At 45.4% G+C, this 20,250-nt stretch overlaps 1 protein-coding gene and 1 long non-coding RNA gene across 4 annotated transcripts in view; one reads left to right on the top strand and one right to left on the bottom strand.

Annotated features, from left to right (window-relative positions):
• LOC141759371 (uncharacterized) overlaps positions 1 to 17,204 on the top strand; it is a 32,467-nt gene extending 15,263 nt beyond the window's left edge. The window contains exons 2-4 of one of the 3 annotated variants that reach the window (XR_012592107.1): positions 10,853 to 10,913; positions 11,034 to 11,193; positions 16,801 to 17,204. This is a non-coding gene — a long non-coding RNA (uncharacterized LOC141759371). Of the gene's footprint in view, positions 1 to 10,852; positions 11,194 to 16,800 lie in introns of all 3 variants that reach the window. The other 2 variants (XR_012592108.1, XR_012592106.1) reach the window with 2 other exon arrangements.
• The window catches only part of dipk2ab (divergent protein kinase domain 2Ab), a 29,369-nt gene continuing 15,932 nt past the window's right edge, over positions 6,814 to 20,250 (bottom strand). Inside the window, exons 3-4 of the mRNA XM_074621374.1 lie at positions 13,597 to 13,900; positions 6,814 to 9,247 (exon numbers count right to left, since the gene is read on the bottom strand). Of these exons, the coding sequence (XP_074477475.1) occupies positions 8,901 to 9,247; positions 13,597 to 13,900 (651 nt within the window). The 3' untranslated portion in view covers positions 6,814 to 8,900. The remainder of the gene's footprint in view (positions 9,248 to 13,596; positions 13,901 to 20,250) is intronic.

Raw genomic sequence — 20,250 nt, 5'->3', positions numbered from 1 at the left:
TTCTGAATAGAGATTTTTTTTTCTTCAAATATCATCTTGTCTTCTTTCCAAGACAGGCCAAACACCCAGGCAAGCTGTTGTGTCCTCTCAAGCATTTGTTACCATTTAGAGTGTGAAGCCTGCTGCTTGATGTTGCACACAGTGAGCATTGTGCAAAAGGCTCTGACTGTGTGTATATAGGGATGTTTTAGACACTTGTACTTTGGCTGAAGCATTAAAGGGAATGTATGGAAGTTTTTACATGTTTTTTCATTGTTTTTTAATGCCAATATGTGTTACCTAACCTAAAAAATGAGACCTTCCACAACTTTCTGGGTTTCCTCTATCAGCCTGTAGACTGCTTTTAATGTGAAGAACGTGGGCTGTATTTTTCTGGGAAAATCAAACGGATGTGACGTCATGCGTGCTCAAGAGTGTCTTTATGGTACATGTCCACAGCCTCCAACATAAAGCACAATTTTTTTAAGTTCTATCTAATGAAGCCCCGTCTTGCAAAACAGGAGTGTGACCGACGTCAGGGGAAAAACTGGGATCAACATCGACCGGGCCTTTGATTGATGGAGGGACCTTCGTTTGGTTTTAGGTCTCAAAACGGACCCTGAGTTGGCAAAATTCCTTTTGGACATGTAAGCTAACATTACTGCCAAGCATGTGAAATATATAGTGATATTATGGTTTTAGCTGCCAATCACGTTCAGTCTCGTGTGTGTCGCCGCACTGTTTTGACCAATGCTCGCTTGCGTCTACGTAGTGCGAGCAACATGACGCTGATTGCCATTGGCTTAACGACCACAGGTTTCACCGTTAGCAAGCTATTTCTGATTCTTACATAGAGCCCCGTTAATCTAAAAGTAAAGAAAATAACTCAGTAAAACTGCCTCAGAGGTCTAAAATCGACCCTAACGATGGATGTGAGTGTCGAGTGTTTATTCGAGCATTGTTTCTGAGATGTTTACTCCTGTTTTGCTTCAAATCAAAGATGTAGAGCGCAGGGAATCTTTGAATAGCCGTAATCAACTTTTCATCAATTTTGAACTTGTCAGAGGGGAACTATTGTTCATGAAACAAATGCACATTAGCAGAAATACAAGGGAGGGTGCATGTTTTCACATTGTCCCTGGTCACGTTCCTCTATTGGAAATAAATAAATTTGACAGCCAGTAACTTTATCGTGTTGCCTGCAGAGTGGGTGCTTGGTGAAAAAGAATGTGATGCACTGCTTTTGTACTACCTTTGCAATGTTAATACCTCTATACAAGCTCACATGGAAAATTCAGCAAGAGGGCCATAATTCTGGGCAGAACTTTCCATCGTGTTATCAGCTTTAGCCGTACGTCACTCAGCGAGGACGACAGTCGTCAGAGAAAATGTTCCCATTTTGTCCACTCAAGTGTCACTAAGTGATGGATGCCTCCAGAGTGAGCCGGGCTGCAGTTCTGCAGCTGCCTGCGGAGCAAATGAGAAAAAGCACCGAGGATTTTAGCACTGCTTTTCACAGGCAGAGAGGAGATGCCATGTGAGGTCAGGAGGAGTAAATATAGCGATGGGAGTGTTAAAGATGGCCTGGTCTGGGTCCAGGCTCATGTCAGATGTGTCGTCCTTTTCCACGCTCTGGAAGGCAGGGAAACTAAGCATATTATTTGCGTGCAACAACAAGGATAGGAGGTGAAGGGCAAGCAACGACACCAATAGAGTGCTGCAGGGATGACGCATTTTTTGAGGCCAACCAGGAAGTTAACATCGCACTGGTTTCTTTGACAAAAAGCCAATTGGATTCCGTTGGAGTTGAATTATTGTAGAAAATTAGCTCTGTGGAAAACAAACGTTTATGATACCTACACGTTTTGTTCCGTAAAATAATCTCCACAAATGAACACCGCCTTTACAATTTTTGAAGCATAAATGCTAACGTTGTGTTGTAAACGTACTACACTATGGTCGCCTAACTTTACGTCACCACCACTGAGCTAAAGGCAGACTAGTGTTCGGCGTGATGGCATCTTGTAGTCTCATTTAGCCACTTGTTGGCAACTGCCTTTTTTAAGACACGTAAAAACTTCAAAATTTATGAGTGGGATATTTCAACACATTCGTTCTCATCCCAACTCGTCACATACTGACGCTTTGTAAGACCCATCTGCATCATTTTTCAGTTGCAGTAAAACACGTGCTTAACGTCTCTTTGGCTCTTTGAACTACGTCAACGCAGCACTTTCCCTGTGCGGTTACTGTTGCCACGGATGGGTTTACATTGTCGCTAAAGGGTGCCTTGTGCGGCGGTATTGAACGCCGACAGCCGTGACAAAGCATTGGTATTTGACACCCTAGGAATGAGAACGGGGTGCATATTTACTGACGTATTTTATGTCGTAGAACAAAATGTTAAAATCTCATAAGCTTGTGTTAACCACAGACCTTCTTTCAGGCATCTAACTAAAAACCCATTCAAAAAAACCTATTGACTTCCAGACGAGGGAACCGGGAGTCCTAAAACTCATTTCCGGTTTTGAGGACTCATCCCTGCAGCACTCTATGCTATTATGAGTTATAAGATGTTCCATCCATGTAGTTCAGTCTGTTCCAATAGTTATATATGATCTGTCTTATCTACAGTAGAGTGCTGTGGTAGTGGTGCCAACATCCTGCAGCCTCCCTCTGAAGAGGACGTGTGAATAGTTGCCATAATCAGTGCAAATGTCACCTAGTATCATCTCCAACTTGCTAAATGCTTATTACATCTTGTCTGAGACACAGCGTACCATATGGCGAGTGCTAAGATTTAAAAAAAAAAAAAAAAAAAAAAACTTATCTCAGCTTCGCTCTGAAAAATACATCGAAGTAAAGCCTCGATTTTGAACAGATGTGCACATCAGAATTTGATTCATTGGGCAAGGATGTGCGATTGGCATTCTCTGCTATCCGGCTCGCACTGATCTGCGTGCATGGTGGATAATATGTTGTCTTTAGCGGGGGATGAATACAAGCCTGGATAAGTGAGTCTGCTGAATAAATGATGTTTATAATCATAGCCCTGGGTGTCAGCTAATGTGCCTGGGGAGACGGGGGGGGGGGGGGATGGGGAGATGAGGAGTTCCAATCATCTGTCCAAGCAAGCCCCTCCAAGGCGGATGATAATGTGGGTCTAAACTGCTGCACGGGTGGGTAATGGGATTGTGTGCACGCTGGCCTCCTGCTGGATAAGCTCCCCTGATGGCGCCGCTGACCCCCTCCCTGATAGCTGGGACTGGGAGTCACAGCACAGCTCCATTTGTGTGTGTTTATGTTGCAGGTATCATATATGAGACGAATGGGCAGCGGTATAGGTGTCGGTTTGGGAAAAGGTAGGAGGAGGTGAGCACATTTCCCAAGCCAGAAAGCATAGGGGAAGAACAAATAAAAATAAGGGCGGACAGTTGGGAAATGGAGGTTCAGGAGGGGTCATATTTGCTGTTATTAAACGTGTGAGAGTCCAGTTCAGGTCTCACTGAGTCACCAGTAATCAAAGTTCAAGGAGGATTTTTGTTCTGCTGACGACAGCAAGTCGACTTAATTATAAGGATTTTCATTTTGAAGCAGCAAAAACACCATTTAAACGCTGTTATAAAGGTGAGTCACATTAGGCTGCATGCAAAAGTAGCAGTTGTCGTCACCCTCCTGCACAAATCTGTCATTTCTCTGTCGGTTAGTTTCAACTTGTGACCATTGTTCCTCTTTGCAAGGGCGGTTTGTCTCAGTTGGCCAATGTTGCAATGATTTTCCAGACAGCTGTTCTTGACATATTGAGTAATTTTGCAGTTTTGTTCTGATTTGGACACACACCATTTGTCCCATTTCTTTGCAGCTCTGTTTGCCGCCTCGTGTTCCTTTATAAAGTCGCATATCAAACCGCTGATTGCCAGACCTCCTCAATGGCTGGCAGTTAATAAGCATTCAACTGAATATGATGCACCTTTGCAAATGTGATTAATTCAAATTCGTTAGTCATTTTTCTTGAACTTATAAAAGGTCATAAAGTGAAGTGAAGACTGCCAACGAAGCGTGCAGTGTATGTATATGAAGATTTATTCATATCAGTATCATCAAATTCAGCCCAAAGCTACGATGATAGCTGGCTGACACGGTTCAGAGGAGATAATAAAGATGAAAATTGCACTTTGAAGGGGACTGTTAAGGCCCTGACACACCAAGCCAACGGAGAGCTTGGGGCCGCCGGTGAGCGTCTGTCGGCCTAGTTCTTGTGGTGTATCCCGCATCGTTGGCTCTAGTCTGCCCGTGTCGGAGTTCGGCCTTCGTCGCCGCTAGTTCTTTGATGTCAGGTTTGTGTATCTGGGCCTTTAAAGAGGTGTGGCCCGTCCTGAATGCCCTTGGCCTTTAAGGCCCAGACATACCAGCCCGACATCAAAGAGCTAGTGGCGATGAAAGCCGACCATTTAGATGCCTCACTCAGTGATTTTTCTCCCCGATGGGCACCGCCGCCGATTCAACATGCTGTATCGGCCCAAAAAAACTCAGACACGGGCAGACTAGAGCCAACAATGCGGGACAAACCGCAAGAACTATGCCGACAGATGCTCACCGACGGCCGACCGTCGGCTTGGTGTGTCAGGAGCTTTAGTGACAAGATTGTTGTCACACACAGCTGTTTTTCAATGAATTCTGTCTTGGCGTTCTGATGTCAAACTGTGCAGGACTAGAAGATCAAACTAAAACCAGATTAACATACTCAAAATTCAAACAACCTGGCTCCCACGATGCTTCCTTTTGGTCCTTGTCAAGCATACTGTCTCTGTTTTCAAACAACGAATAACTTCAGCCGTGGATTTTTGTGTCGGGCTGAAGCGTGCGACAGCTTTAAAAAAAGAAAAGCTTCAGAGCGCTATCTAAATGAGGCATAATAGATGCGAGAGTGACATAACCATGTTGAAGGGATGTAAGCAGCCTGACAGGAACATTGCTTCTAGCAACTCCTGTGTTGCATTAGTGATGATTTTCCAGGAGGCGCTCACAAAGAGTCTTCAGAGCGGTCTCTCCTGAGCCCCAGCCAAACCCGGAAAAGCCCCCAAAACAACGGGCCATGTGCACACACGGGCTCCCCGACACAGCTTCACACGTTGTTATTCACAACCCACCCTCGACACCGGCCAAATCTATTTCCCCCCCCACTTCTAAAAAAAAATATAGGTCATTCTGGTTCTAAAAATGGCTGCCTCCCCCTGGGGCTTGCCAGAGCATGAAATAGACTTTACATCACGTTAGCCGAGCAACAGCAACCAAGAAACTTCCCTTTTTTTTTTTGGCTCATTTTTCATCCCCTTTTGTTGTTGTAATCTAACATATGGCGGCTCTCTCTCGCTCACCTCCTCTCTTTCAGTTTATGACCTGAATAAGATATCAGCAGTTTGCCAGGTTTGGAATATGACAGGCGAGGCTAAAGTCATGTAGAGATTTAGATAATATGGTTGCGGAACACTTTACAATGCTTTTCCACCTCTGCCTTTCAGACTCCCTCCACGCTGATAAGCAGGAATTCGGGGGTGGATTTCAAAAACGCTTTGGATTTGCAAAAGTGGCTGCTGATATGGGCGAAGGGAGTCACATGACAGACAGTACAATTACTTCCTACCTGTTTATAATGCTCACCAGTGGCAGATGAATTACAACTATATCCACTCTTCCTTTTGGAAGCTGCACACAATATGCAGAATTAAGCTGCTCTCGCCTCCATTGTGACAACTTTAGACTGTAATTTATGGAGGCAAACTCACTTGCAGCAAATTGGATAACGCAGTGAGGGAAATTTCTGTAGTTTACACATTTCCAGATGCTCTTCCTCCAACATATTGTCTCGTTTTTTTTAATTTCCACCTCCTGCTTCTCCATGTCCAATGCATGAACTCCCCGGTGGCTGTCCCTTGAAACAGCCTCATGTTTATTTAAACTCACAGGGCGGCAGCGGAGCCCCATTCGTTTTCTGTGGTGTTTTCTTCCAGCCAGCCAACCTCGGAGTCATTCATCAGCCGGGCTAAGTGTAGCTACAGCAGCAGAGGGCTAAACAGCACTTCACCACAATGAGTGTGACATCAACTATCCACACAAACCAGCGGGTGTGTCAAAGAAAAGCACAATTACAGAGGAGGAAAGAGAAGGGGAGAGGTGAATAAATGACCATGGAGAGAGACTGTGAAAAAGAGAGAGAGGCAGAGTGTCAGTCATGCAGCTTCTAATTTTGGTTCTGGCTCGAGTACTACTTTGTTCCACCACGGGCTTTTATGCTACGAGCATGAGCTGGCTCAAGACAGACAGAAGAGCTATTGAATTAGCAAAGACCACACTCAGCAACCAAAGAATACCATGCACACACAAAATAATGAGAAGGAAAAGAGTTGAGTTAAAGCATACAATCCAAGTGGTGATGAGTATTTTTTGCATACACATACTGTTTGTGTTGTTTTATAATTAAAGCTCCTCTAAATGTTTTTTTAAATGAAATCTAATTTCCTTGTGAAAACTCAACGCTGATACAAAAATGATCTCCCCCCAAATATGGATAAAAGAGAGAAGGACTCGCATCCTAGTTGAGTGGAGAGCACAACAAAGGGAACTCGGGCTAGGATCCAAATTAGAGGAAAGATGAAGATATGAAAAAGATCAAAAACCGAGAAAAAAGGAATAGGGAATTGGCAAACTGACATCCAGCTGTGCCACACTGAATCAAATTTTAAAAGGCGATATGAACTGGAGCCATATTGCCTGTACCTTACACGGTAAATAATATAAAGACAGACAGAATCAAGAAGAGTCCACACACAACGTAGTGTATATATCTATATATATATATATATATATATATCTTCATTTATTTTAATATTTAAACCCACTAAAAGTTGTAAATACAACTTTTGAATGAAAGGCACAGGAAAAATCAGACAATGCTGATATAATACTCAAAAGAAAAATTACAGTACAAAAGTGGACAGTTAGTTACGCACGTACAAATCCCTCCAGGTTCCTCCATACGGGGGAAACAGAAATATATCCGACACAACAAAAGGAGGAGGGGGGAGGGGGGGTTCAAAACCAAAAAAACATTAGCCAAACTTCTCTATTGCTTTTCCTATTCGACAGGGGTCACGTCCACTCCTTGGGTCTCGCGGAAACCCAGAAAGCAACTACTGTGCTTTCTAGATTTTCCCCCGTAGACGGCGTGGCTCGTATTTACTTTATTATTGAGCCATGCTACACAACACTCCACTGGGCCTTTAGCGTCCGATTCACAACATCAACACAGATGAAAAACAGATGGTTTTTTTTAGGTTATCCGAGTTAAGATGTCTCACAATCCATTACCAAATGAGCCTGTATTTGTGATTACGCTTTAATTCGCTGGTCCCTCCGAGTGTAAAAATTACCCCGACCTCTAAGTGGTGTTTAAATATTCAACAGAAGAATTTCTGTGCTGCGAGATGTAAAAAGTGCAGGTCAGAAGCCGTTTTCTGTAGCGAGGAAGTAATTCAAGATCTCTTCAATCCCTTCTTTAACATTTACTTGATGGAGCCTCGCTGCGTTTAACACTAGTGGGAGAAGTTTGACAATAGGATTCATTTATCAATTACAGACATTTAAAAAGGAGAATCTGGCACTAGAGGCCACTACTGCGCCGTTTTATTGTGTTTTCCAGCCCTCTTAAGAATCACTTCATTTCATTTTTTTGTTGAAGAAAAGCACGCTTCGGCCTATCTGATCATCATTTATCAATCGTGTGGGAGGTTAACAAAGCAGAGAGGGGGGGTTATGTGGCATTAAGTATGCCCAATCTTTGACTCGCATACCTTCTGGATTTTATTGAAAAATGATAAATCACATTGCAGGCCTGCCAGCTCATATAGGATTGTGTACACATTACCTTTGGACAGCTCTACTGGGAAACAACTGGAGGGAAAGGTGCTGTCACTCTGTACTGCTCTGGGTTCTTAATATTACATATAGCCTCTTTGGTATAGGCACATCTGCATCAAGGGACCACCACTGTCCAATTATTCCTTTCCTTATTTCCTATGTGCAGCTGTCTTCACTCTCTGTTTCCTATTGAATAGGGGGGAACAAAAAACACAAAGAAGATGATTGCCACAATCCTGGAACCTGGAAATCAAGAGATTGATTGAAGTAGCAGGAAATTAGACTTATATAGCCGTCAAGGGTTTTTTCTTTTCAACCCCCTGCCTCTTGTCTCTACCTGGCCTGACAGCAGGAGATTCATGCTACCTCCGCTTCCCCTGCAGCCATGCTACAGAGAGAAAAAAAAAAAAAAAAAAGCCATGGCACAGCAAAAATGTAAACGCACCAATGTACTTAAATTCAGCCCTGAATAAAATAAAAAAAAAACCAACAACAAAAGATCCTGGGGGCAAAATGAAACAGGTGTTAAGATTCAATGTTATAAAACACAACAGTTGTGATGGATTGAGGAGTGAACGGGAGGATGGATGTAGTCAGGGCTGTTGCGGCGTTGCTGCTCTGGTTTTGCGGTAGCCTGGGTCCAGTGACGGATGCGTTTACCAGAGCCCTTTCTCACCTCCCCTCCCACCCAAAAGATGGCAGCCCACCCTGGGAGAGGAGGGGTTACCTCTATCCCCTCTCTATCCTGGTTCTAACCAGAATCTTAGCGCCACACTCCTCCTTCGCACAGGAGCAAAGTCAGGTTAAAAGCCAGAGCTTTAACAAATCTGCTTTGAAGTTTTTCTTACACTTCCTGATGCAAGACCTCCAACGCCTCCGTGCTGCGGCGCACAAAAGGGGGGGAGCGAATGACATCATGTACAAGAACCAGGATCTCAAAGAGTTCGAAAGATAAAGAGTCTCCAGTCTCTCAGTGCGTCAGGCTAGAACGCCGACTCCATTCATTACCTGGCCGTGGCGGAGGAGGACGCGGCGGCTAGCTGTGTGAGGTATTCACGCAGTTCCTTGGCCGCCTGGAAGCGGCCATAGCGCTTTTGGGGTCTGGTGCACTCGTCCAACAGGGTCATGAGTTGTCCATCTTTGGCTATATGGGCGGGGGGGTCGTGGAGGAGGCCTCCGGTGGTGCCCCGCCACGTAGCGTACCGCGACAGCAGGTTCTGGCACACGGCGTAGTAGTTGTGGTCCACTGTGACTCTGGAACAGAGGGAGTCCTTGGAGAAAGACAGGCAGGCCTCCCGGTCGCACTCCTCGAAGCGGCTCTCGTACCACACGTCGTAGAGCTCCGGCTTGTCTGCAGGGAGACGGAGATGCAGTTAAATAAACAATAAAAAACATATTGATCATAAACATAGTCAATAATGTTATTATAGTGGTAGGTGCACAACATTCATTTCAAATATATAAAAGCATTTATTGGGTCATAAGCTTGTTTCTTACTGCCTTCATCAGGTGAATATGTAATGAGGTCGGGATATGTGGCTCTTGCAAACCTTGTCTGATTAAAATCAAACAATCACAGAGCAATATTTATATTAGGGCTGTTGAAACTAATGCGATAATGCGTTAGGGCCACTAATTTCTTTAACGCATTAACGCAACTTGTGGTTTTTAGGCTCAGTTCTAAAGCTAGAGTGAAGATACTGGCATCATATGAAACTAGAAAAACCTAAAGAATCTACTGGTGCCAACATGTCATACTAGCTTGTCAGGAAGGAGGTTAAATAACGCTCCAAACGTACGCTAAATTTTGACGAGGAAAAACTGATGTCCATTTTCAAAAGGGGTCTCTTGACCTCTGACCTCAAGATATGTGAATGAAAATGGGTTCTATGGGTACCCATAAGTCTCCCCTTTACAGACATGCAGTTTTGGTCAAGTCAGCACACTGACAGCTGTTGTTGTCTGTTGGGCTTGAGTTTGCCATGTTATGATTAGAGCATATTTCTTATTCAAAATGCAGTACCTGTGAGGGTTGCTGGACAATATTTGTCATTGTTTTGTGTTGTTAATTGATTTCCAATAATAAATATATACACACATTTGCATTAAGCAAGCATATTTGCCCACTCCCATGTTGATAAGAGTATTAAATACTTGACAATTCTTCCTTTAAGGTACATTTTGAACAGATAAAAAATGTGCGATTAATTGCAATTCAATATTTTAAATCAATTGACAGCTCTAATTCATATATATTTTGCATATAGCTTAGGAGTTCCACCCAGCTTGCAGTTCACATTTCATATGGCTTCTCAGATTTGTCTTTTCTTTAACTGTTATTAAAATGTGAAACACAGCTGATTTGAAAAAGGGTAGTTGGACAGTAGGACAGTGCCGCGGTACTGGACGACCATACACACACACACACACACACACACACACAACAAACAGTGATATCCGTCTGACAATAACTACTAATAATTAATAATGTTGTGATGTTATTACTTATTTCATTGGCTATTTGGGGATTTATACATTATTATTACGTACTTATATAAAAAAAAAAAAGAAAGAAAAGAAAAAATGAAAGTGAAACATTTGAATAGTGATTTGGAGGTCGAACACCATGGCAACGGTCGAAGCTTCAAAGCAATCAGGTCAGCCTTTTAAGTGATTCAAACCGACTGTTTGACTGCAAATCATGAAGAAAAACTATTTTTCAAAGGTTGGTGAAAGTTATTAGAATAGAAAGAAATCAATCTAACCAGAAGCTGACAGGGCAGAGGTGCCTTATTTGACATCCCACGGGCACTAACAGGAAATTCCTTCTCGAAGCACACGGCCAAACAACTCATCTACGCTTTCATTTGACAGAAACGAACCACTTTCCAGATTTATTGAGCAAATAAAAAAAATCTTTCTCCAGCTCATTTCACATTGCTTTTTTCCTCTTTAGAGGATTGTGCTGGGAAAGCAGCGAGCCAAGAAAATAACCTGGAATGATGAGAGAGCTATCGGTTTGTGCATTAAAAAGCAGATCAATAACATTGTTGGAGGGAGGGAGGACCCGGAGGATGCAAACACATAATCAGTGTGTATCAGCGTTGTAATGCACTTCTTCTCCTCTGGCTCATCAGAACAACTCAATCAAACATCCAGCGCTGCCCTGTTAGCAAGGGGGGCCCCCCTGAGGAGGTGGGGCACATCAACCTCAATCAGCGGGGGTGATGCAGATGGATCCGTGTGTATGCACGCTGCACGCATGCATATAAAGACGTACGCGCGCGAGCAAGCAAGGTGAGGTGAAAGCAATTAATGTTTCAGAGCTGGGCTCATGCATCACACCACAGCACTGATTGACAGATGGCATCAGGAGAGTGTCCCGTTCTTGTTCGCTTGCACTGACTGACACACATACACACGAGTCAGACAGACAGAACGGCTGAAAAGAACAAGCAGGGAGGAGGAGGAGGTTCATACTCAAGGACGAAGATGAGCACAGCAAAAAGTACTTTGAGAGTAAAAGGCTAAAAGGTCTATCTACTTGCACTCCGATCCCCTCTCTGTTCTGCTCCGCTCTTACAGCCGGCCTCAGCGAAACAAAGCTAGGACATTTCCAAAGCAAACAGAATAATTTCCAATTCAAATGAGCGGGCGGACGAGGCGAGCCGCCTAGCCCTTCCTGCACCTTCCATGTTAAGGAGCTCAGGTCAGACTTGTATACATTCACCTCACTCCTCCGCCTTTCCCAGGGCTGCACCGAGAAGGGACGCTGGGCCTGAAATGCTTGTTAGCGTGGCCTTACTAGTGGCATTCAAGAGTACGAGCCGGTTTTAACAATGCATGCCTGTGTTAGAGTGCATTATTGAATGTGAGAGAAGGAGCGTGTGTGAGTGTTTCAAGTGCTGTTGTGTGTGTTTGTGTTGAGCCGTGGAACGATGGCATCGGGAAGAGAATGAGTGAAGTGTGTGTTACATTATACAGCATGTGTTTCCAAAAAACCACTGGGGGTGAAACCATCCTCAAACACTATAAACTCAATGATGGGGAATGGCTTCTTTCGCACCGCTGGACTGTGCAAACACACAACATGAACACGGCATGCGTTTTATCTCGGACCGAAAACCTCCGCCGCATCAATGTGGATGCCACCTAACGAGAGGGGCGGAACAGCGCGTGACTTTTCTGCGCGTTTGATCTGCAAATCAATTGGCCTCAGTTTAGACTGATGAGATTCGACACCGCGCACTTTTAACTCGCTTTCAATCTCGGGGCTCTAATTGCGGGGATTGGATTTTCTTGCTCGCGCGGCCTTTGGGGAGGTTACCCGCGCCTATTTCCTGCCGCTGTCCCCGACACATGGCCGTGACCTCGTAATACTCATTACCACCGCCGTCTTCTTCCTCTTCTTCCTCGCACTTGGCACACACATAAACAGATCAGAAAGACGTAAACATTCTTGAGGCTTAAACTCTGAATGGCCGGGGTAAGCAGCTTGAGTCGTCAAGCTCTAAATGTGTCGGCCAGACAAAAGAGAGTCTCAACCTGGATTGTGCTTCGGGACTCGCAGAGGGCTACTGTGACGGGGTGGGAAATTGCAGCTACTGGCAATAAGGTGAATATACACACCAACAGAAAACGCACTGGAAATCAAACTGGAGGGGAAAAACTACAGGGCATACTGGAGTAAGTTGACATGTTACACATCTATATGCGGTTTCCTGGCACCTGATCTTGTAATTTGGCAAAGCGGCACTTAATCTCAGGATAAATTCATCACACTTCCCCTCTAACTAAAAAAAAAAAATACACACACCCAGACAATACTTCATATCTGTCACAGGGCACAATGGAGGAACCTCAACACCTAGCGACACAACAGTTTATCACTTTAATAGGATTTCTGCAGGAAGGGATAAATCTAAGAGCCTGACCGGGTGGTCGTCCCTCTCTTTGAAGTAGCCCCAGGAAGGAAGGACTGAGGGGTAGCAAACTGCCACGCTGAGCGTGTGATGTATAGCTCTCTCTGTCCTTGTTATGAGGTTTATTCTGAGAGGCAAAAAAAAAAAAAAAAACTAGGGCAGCGGAGATGGCTTGTTATCTGAACTATCTTCGCTTTGATGGGGACGAGCGTGTCGGAGGCACAAGGGGTGCTGGAGGAGTGTATTCTTAGAAGAGAGGACGCTTCGAGCGCGTGCAAAATTTGCCCACGGCCATCTGTCCCTCGAGACCTTTCCTCGAACCTTCGTCACTGCCTCATGAGCTACAGTTGGCGGGTGATGGTTTTGACGTGGAGCGTGGCGTTTTCTAGGAGAGTTCAAGCTGTGAGCGGTGCTTGAATCACACTTTGGCTTTCTGAGGAACTCCGTGATAAACAGTTTTTAGAGGAGGAACAACCGCTGCGCGAGTAGATGTGTTATGAATAAAATGAATGGTTAATTATCACTAACAGTTTTAGAAAAGCGGAGTAAGCTTAGTAAATTGAGGGTGACGTCGTCTATGGTGTTAATGTAAATACTGTAAAAAATAAGCAGCATTTATCTACTTATGTAGATCCAGAGGGGGTAATGATTAAAGGTGTAACACTCATGGAATTGTCATAGCAACTGGGGGGAATAAGCTGCGCTGGGCATCACTCTCACATATGGACGTGCACCCACACATACATACATACATGCATGTTCAGGTAATGACACTCACTCTGCTTGATCAGCCGTTTGTCTGCCACGAGAACGTTCTCGGCGTCAACAACGATGACCTTTCCGTCGCGCGGGCCCACCGCGAAGTTATCGAAGCTGACGTCGAGCAGGTAGAGGGCGAAGTCAAAGTCGTTGTTGGTGAGCTGCTCGGCGATGTCCATGAGCTGGCGCGCCAAGTCCACCCTCTTCTCCCAGGGCGCGTTGTAGAAGCTCCACAGCTCCTCGCCCACGTAGTTGACAGCCACCATGCGCCCACACGCTCCCAGGTACTTGGCGAACGGCCACCCTTCGTCTGACGGAAAGCTCTGGGAGGGAGAAACAGATGAGAACAGAATGATTTAATAAAAAAATAAAAAAAAGATAAAAGAAGTCAGGCTGTGTAATACAGCACAAAGAAAGACAGAAATACCCCATTGGCTTTTAAAAGCAAAAGGCTAACACGTAAATTGCGAGAACCTTCACACTGTCAGAAAATATTTGTTTAACTTGCACAGTTTCTAAATAAAAAGACAAAGGAAAAAAAAAAAAAAAAACATGAAACACAAAGTTGCTGTGCTGCCTTGGGTAATTTTTTGATACACAATAGTTGAAAATCTGCCAAAGGATCACGTGAAACGCAGCCAGTGCGGGGTATAACGGATTAAATTTAATAAAAAGAAAAGAGCCGGTTTGTGTTAAAGCCCCACAGCTATGAGCTGATGTACGCCGCAGTGCTTCCAGAGAACTGATAGGTGATTTGTGGTAGCAGCAGTTAGCAGGAAAGCCTTATGTGTTGTGATGCAGCAGCGGGGCGATTTAAACTGCTGCAAGATGTTGGCTAACCGAGTAAATGCAGTTTTGGGCATGCTGACAAGAAATCACTGTGTATTACAAGGTTAAAACTGATTAATAATAACAAGGTAATACCGCTAGCAGGAAGTGGTATCACTGCTGCTGCTGCTGCACAAAACCCCTAATCTCCCTCAGATTTACTCGACTTCATTGAGGTCAAACAAAAACAGACACACGTGTACCATCATCTGCAATCACTCAAAGTCGAGAGGTAACGTCTGCACAAGCAAACACACGACTTAAATGAGTTGGGCGTGAAGCAGCTGCGTTTGGCGAACGTGCCGGGCTGCTAAGGGACTGGATTCTGCTTCCATCTCTCTTTATGAGCTCAGGTGTCTCACACTTTCCATAATACATCACTTTCTTTTTCTCCTGGTCCATTTTATTGCCACACACACAGGTGAAAAAAAATCCCTTTTTTTTTTTTTTTGCAGCGCACATGAGTTTCACTACAACTGATAAGCTCCCATCTTTTACAATAAAGCCCTCTGCCATAGGCCTCTATCTTTTACAATAAACAGCCAGCCATATGCTAGCTTAATGATAGCCCACGATTCCTATGTAACAAATCTCTCCGAGGCTGCTGTTCCTGGCAGGCAGCCGCCGACACAGACGGAGAATCAGGAGCGCTCACGTTTCACAGGAGCCTCAGTAAGCCCTCCCCTTTCTGAAACCCAACAGCACGGGGAGATATGGCGGGGAACACGCCGTGTCACTGCAGGTAAGGTGTGAACTACTATGACTGTTTGCGTCTCACTTTACACTCGTGGTAATTCAATACTTCACCAGCTTTCAATTTATGTCGCGGTGGGGGGGAGGGAGGGGGGATTTTTAAATATGCATGGCTGCCCTAACTCCCTTTAAATTTTAATGAAATACAAATTATTTAAAAACATACATTTTAACCCCCCCCCCGCCGGCCACGCAGCTGCTGTATCTCAGACAACAGCTGGACCGCTGCCACATAGAGACGGTGGCACCGACGGGATGAATGTGACAAAGAAACCGTGGCTCGTTGCACGAGCAGCGATTTGAAGGTTCTCTTGTGCAGCGTCGGCCAGCATTGAGACATTTTTTTGTCGCAGACTCTCCTCAAACTATGCTGCTCTTAAGCTCCTTTATTACATCCCTTGACAAGGCTATAATTCACTAAGTGAATTGAAGGCCAAAGCGACAGATCCCACCTGTGCTATAGTATAACAAACTGAATGCAGCTCTAAGTGAAGGCTAAGGATGGTCCTGGGACTGGGTAAACAGCTTTTGAATTATCTTAAAAAGGGACTGTATGTCAGTTTTTACCTGTATAAACGTTTTCTAATCGTGTAATTGCCGATGTGTGAACAGGTTGTAACCTTACCTAAAAATAATTAGACCTTCCGCAACTTTCTGGGTTTCCTCTATAAGCCTCACTGTTTTGACCGATGCTCGCTCGCGTCTACGTAGTGCGAGCACAATCGTGAGCAGCAGGATGCTGACTGTCGTTGACTTAACGTCCACAGGTGTCACTGTTAACAAGCAATTTCTGATTCCTACATAGAGCACCTTTAAAAAGGATGAAAAGTGAAGATGTTGATGCAACAATGACTCACAACTTTTTACAATCTACACCAAAACGCTCTGTGGTAAATGTATACCATAGGCGTATCTCATGTTCCCATCAATCCTAAGAAAGATCCACCACCAAGAGGGGAGGACAATGATAAGTTGCACACAATGCAGTCCTGGTCGAGCCCATTTCTCTGAGGTGACCCAATCAATTGTGGGCCAGACGAAAGTCTGTCGAGGAAGCAGTACTGTCTTCCTGCAGCCAGCAGTCTGTCGGTCCGTGCCTGTCATCTTTAGACTTGGCAATGACTCACCCCAACTTCCCCAAAAACTCTTCGCTTAATAGCCTACCTCATTTTCTGATATAGCAAACTTGACAGGAAGGGGAATCTGAGGAAGTAGACATGTCTCACAAAAAGTGAGAAAATCCAGCAAATACTGGAAACAAAGCATACTGGTGGGCTGACAGCACACCCAAATACTGAGTACTGGCTGGAAATGAGACAATCCCAGACTACTGAGATGCTGCTCGCCAATGGGCATTCCTACATGAGAGATTTGAGGATTAGAGACTTAACTGGCTAAATATCTAAAATGGCTTTCTAATTTTCCTGAAGTTGGTATAGAACGATTAGGCTGAAGCTGGATCAGTTGGTGGTACATCCCTATTAGTCTCGCTTCCCTTTGACCCAGATTCAAACCTCAGATCGCTTTATGTCGCTGCAAATCTAAGCGGCTCTTCGGTCTTGTTGACAAAACTTAGCCTGTCCAATGCTACGGCTAAACCTGCTTTGTAAAAACACCATCCCTCCCTCTCTCACCCCTGCAGGGCGGATGGATAAATGTGGTGGTGGCGGCGGCGGTGGCGGTGGTGGTGCGGAGAGACAAGAGAGCAAAGAGAAAGAGAGAGAATACGATGGAGACAGCAAACAACAGGAGAGACAAACAGAGTGTCTTTCACTTCTCCGCTCCAGTGGACAGGAGGAATAAACCAGCAAAGACCTGCCTGCTAAACACATCTCTCTCTTTGTTGTCAGGTTGCAGCCTGAATGGGAGCGGAAAAGTAGAGCGACGGCAGATGGGGGGGTTGGCTGATGGGAGGGAGGAGAAGGATGAATGCCCCACGGCTACTTTCAGACACTGTCAACGGCTGTTACGAGAACGCCTTCATGTCTGTCCAGCCCTCGTCCGCGGGCCTTAACATAGACGTCGCTCATTCTCCGACAGGGCTCATTGCGCCGCGTCAATTACCGGGGGTCTTGACAACCCGCACCCGGGTTTATGAGCTTCCAGAGTTTCATACGCAATAAGTCTAAAAAGTACTCAACGGTGTAGGCAGGCTCATGGAAGTGGGCACCTGAGCTTTGGATTCAAACTCCTATTGCAGAGCTTGATAAATACTCCACGTGTCCTACCAATCATTCTCCCTTAGCGCTCTTTAAACGGTTACTCTGCAGAAGTCATTAACGTCTGCAATGAGGCGTTGAGGGCGGGTGGAGGGGGGAAATAAATTGGAAAGCCCAGCCTAATGCTACACCCACTGCACTCCTCTCAAAGCAGGATTGGGAGATGTGCTTGTATGTGTGTGGGGACTGCATAGGTAGTGGATTTTTACCAGTCGTCTCTCAATGATGTTGAAAAATGCTGAGGGCTGCACAACTGGCAATGTCACATCTCAGCGACTTTTACCGCTTAAAAAAAAAAAAAGGTCTTATCACTTCTTGTTCCTGTCATTGGATAAAAAAAGCCTTTATCTCCTGCTTAGCAAAACCTTTAACTCATAGAACCTGGTGCCAAGTGCTCCTCTTATTTCTTCTTTTTGCTCGAATTTCTCGCAGTGTTACAGAAATAATGAGCCTGGCTCTGGAGACCATGAAAGCGAGAGTGGAAAACAGACCAAAACAGAATCATCTCATTACCAGACGACCTCCCGGTGACTTCTGGGCCCAAAGTCTGACTAATCTAATCTTAGAGGTTGTGCCAGTGCACAACAGTAGCACGGACCGGAGGGGCGGTTGTGCTTTCCACTCCCCTCCCTGTAATACAACAGACACACTGGCATCCTCTTGGGGGGGAGCTTGGAGTGGGCTGAAATGAAACAGGGCCACAGACAAATGGGCAGCCTCTGGAGAAGAGGATGAAACGAATGGAGCGAGAGGCGCAGGAACACACACCTGCGTCCTGACATCTGCTGACAAAGGCATGCCCTTCTACTGGGCCACTCGGGGGAGGGCGTGGGCGTGTGTGTGTGTGTGTGTGTGAGAGAGTTCGAAAGACCCTCTTTGTGCGTGTGTGTGTGTGTGTGTCTATGTGTAACTGTATCAGAGTGCGTGTGAATGAGAACATGCAACGTGACCAGGGCTGATAACAACCTCTATTCAGGGGCCGAGTAAACATGAGCGGCTCCCGAGATATTGGCTTGGCTGGTCTGCAAAAAACGCTGGTCCATCAAACACACATAAGCACACACACACACATGCATATACGATGGACACACAGAGCGCTGTTTGTAAATGCAAGATTTAAAAGAAGCAGTTGCCTTCATCTTGCGAACCACAACTACTTAGAGAAAAAAGGAAATTAGTAGTTTGCCACGGAGGTGTTTCATGTGTGCAGCTTGTTAAAGCCCCGAGCAGGGTGTGGTGGAAATTCTCAACATTTTCTATCCTCAACAAAAATCCCACCCGCTTCATTGCAAACAAGTTGGGACAGGACTCGCTGAGAGTCCGGGGATCAAACGGTAGAGTTGAGGAAGCATGGCGGGCAGACGCATTCAGTGAGACACAACAACAGCGAAAAAAGAGAAACAACCCTGATGTTGCAAAATGAACATTATTCAGCCGGTTTATCAAAGGGGGGCTTAGCGTTAAGAAGGAGTCACATCTGCTCTGCGAAGGCAAAGGGGGCTGCCAAGCTGGACTTGAAACGCTGCTTTTCCTTTTCTGTGCAGCAGCTCTCCTGTTGACCTTGTGTCTGGAGGATGTGTGGCAAACCCCGTCTGGCTTTTTGCTGGCCATTTAAGTTTAAAAATCCAGTTGGTTAGTTCGCAGCGAGAGCTCGGGCCCCACAGGGGAGCGGGTGCAAACTCCTCATCCCGGCAGCACACATGGCACTATTTCTTTCTTCTCTTTTGCTCTCATCTCCTGCTGCTGCTTCTCCTGCTAACCCCGCTTTTTCCCCCTCTCTCTCTCTTTGTTCCACCCCCAAAAAAACCTGCAGTACGGGGCAATGATGCTGTCTGTTCCAGACATGGAAGCCAGGAAATGCCTAGTCAGAGCACCGAGCGGAGGAGAGTGTCTGTCTGTAGAGGAGAAAGAAGAGCAGGGAGAGATAGAGACTGTGTATGTATCTGAATTTAGAATAGGCCCTGCCTCTTTCTTTACCAGACATGCGGTTCAAAGAGTGCAAAGTCACAGTCTGTGGAGCTGGCAGCAGTCTTGGGAAACAGGAAAACCGCTGAATGAAGAAGACTGAAACTCGAAAGTACTGGTGGGTGTGTGGGGTGCAGGAGCTTAAGATGAGAAATCAAAACCAAGAGGTCATGTAGATAGACCGCGTACAGTCGGCTTGTGCAGCACGAAACGAGCGTGCACATGATTCAGTGTGCTCTGCCTTGCAGTGATAGAAATGGGTTAGCCAGATCTTTAGCTCTGCAGGCCTCTGCTCTACGGAGAGAGAGAATGAGAGCAGGAAGAGGAATGAGAGCACAGGACCCGTGCGGCCCGGGGGTTGCTGGTACACACTCCGCCGCTAGCTGCTAGCCGAAACCCTTCGCCGACCCTGAACCCGAGCCGCTGCGCACAGAGCCACCTCATAAATCCCCACCACTGGAAGACGAGGAATGTATTAAGTCATCGGCAGCGGTGTTGACTCAGTCTAGGTGGTATTGCCGCCCACATGGCTGGGGAGGCACCCAAGTGAAGCTTGGCTTCAGACCTGACGGCTGTGGGTTTGAGGCCTACATCAAGGGTTGTGTATTTCAGGGCAGGAGCCAATTATGTAGGGGGCATCCGGGGGGCGACACTGCACTCTAACCTCTCTGCAGAACAGGGAAAACTAGGGCTGCTAGATTATGGCAATAATCATAATCACAATTGTTTTGGTCAATTTTGAGATCTCGATTATTTAACACGATTACTCAATGACTTTAGAAACATCATGCATTTGGAGAGAACATTTTGTAGCCTACATTTTAAACTTAAACACCTCTGAACACAACAAACGGCGATATTCGTCTGAGAATAACTAATAATAATGAATGTTGAATATGAATAATTAA

This window comes from Sebastes fasciatus, chromosome 21, assembly GCF_043250625.1.
Source record: "Sebastes fasciatus isolate fSebFas1 chromosome 21, fSebFas1.pri, whole genome shotgun sequence".
Lineage (NCBI taxonomy): Eukaryota > Metazoa > Chordata > Actinopteri > Perciformes > Sebastidae > Sebastes > Sebastes fasciatus.
Note: the sequence above shows the minus strand (reverse complement) of the source record. Positions and strands in the feature narration are given on the sequence as shown.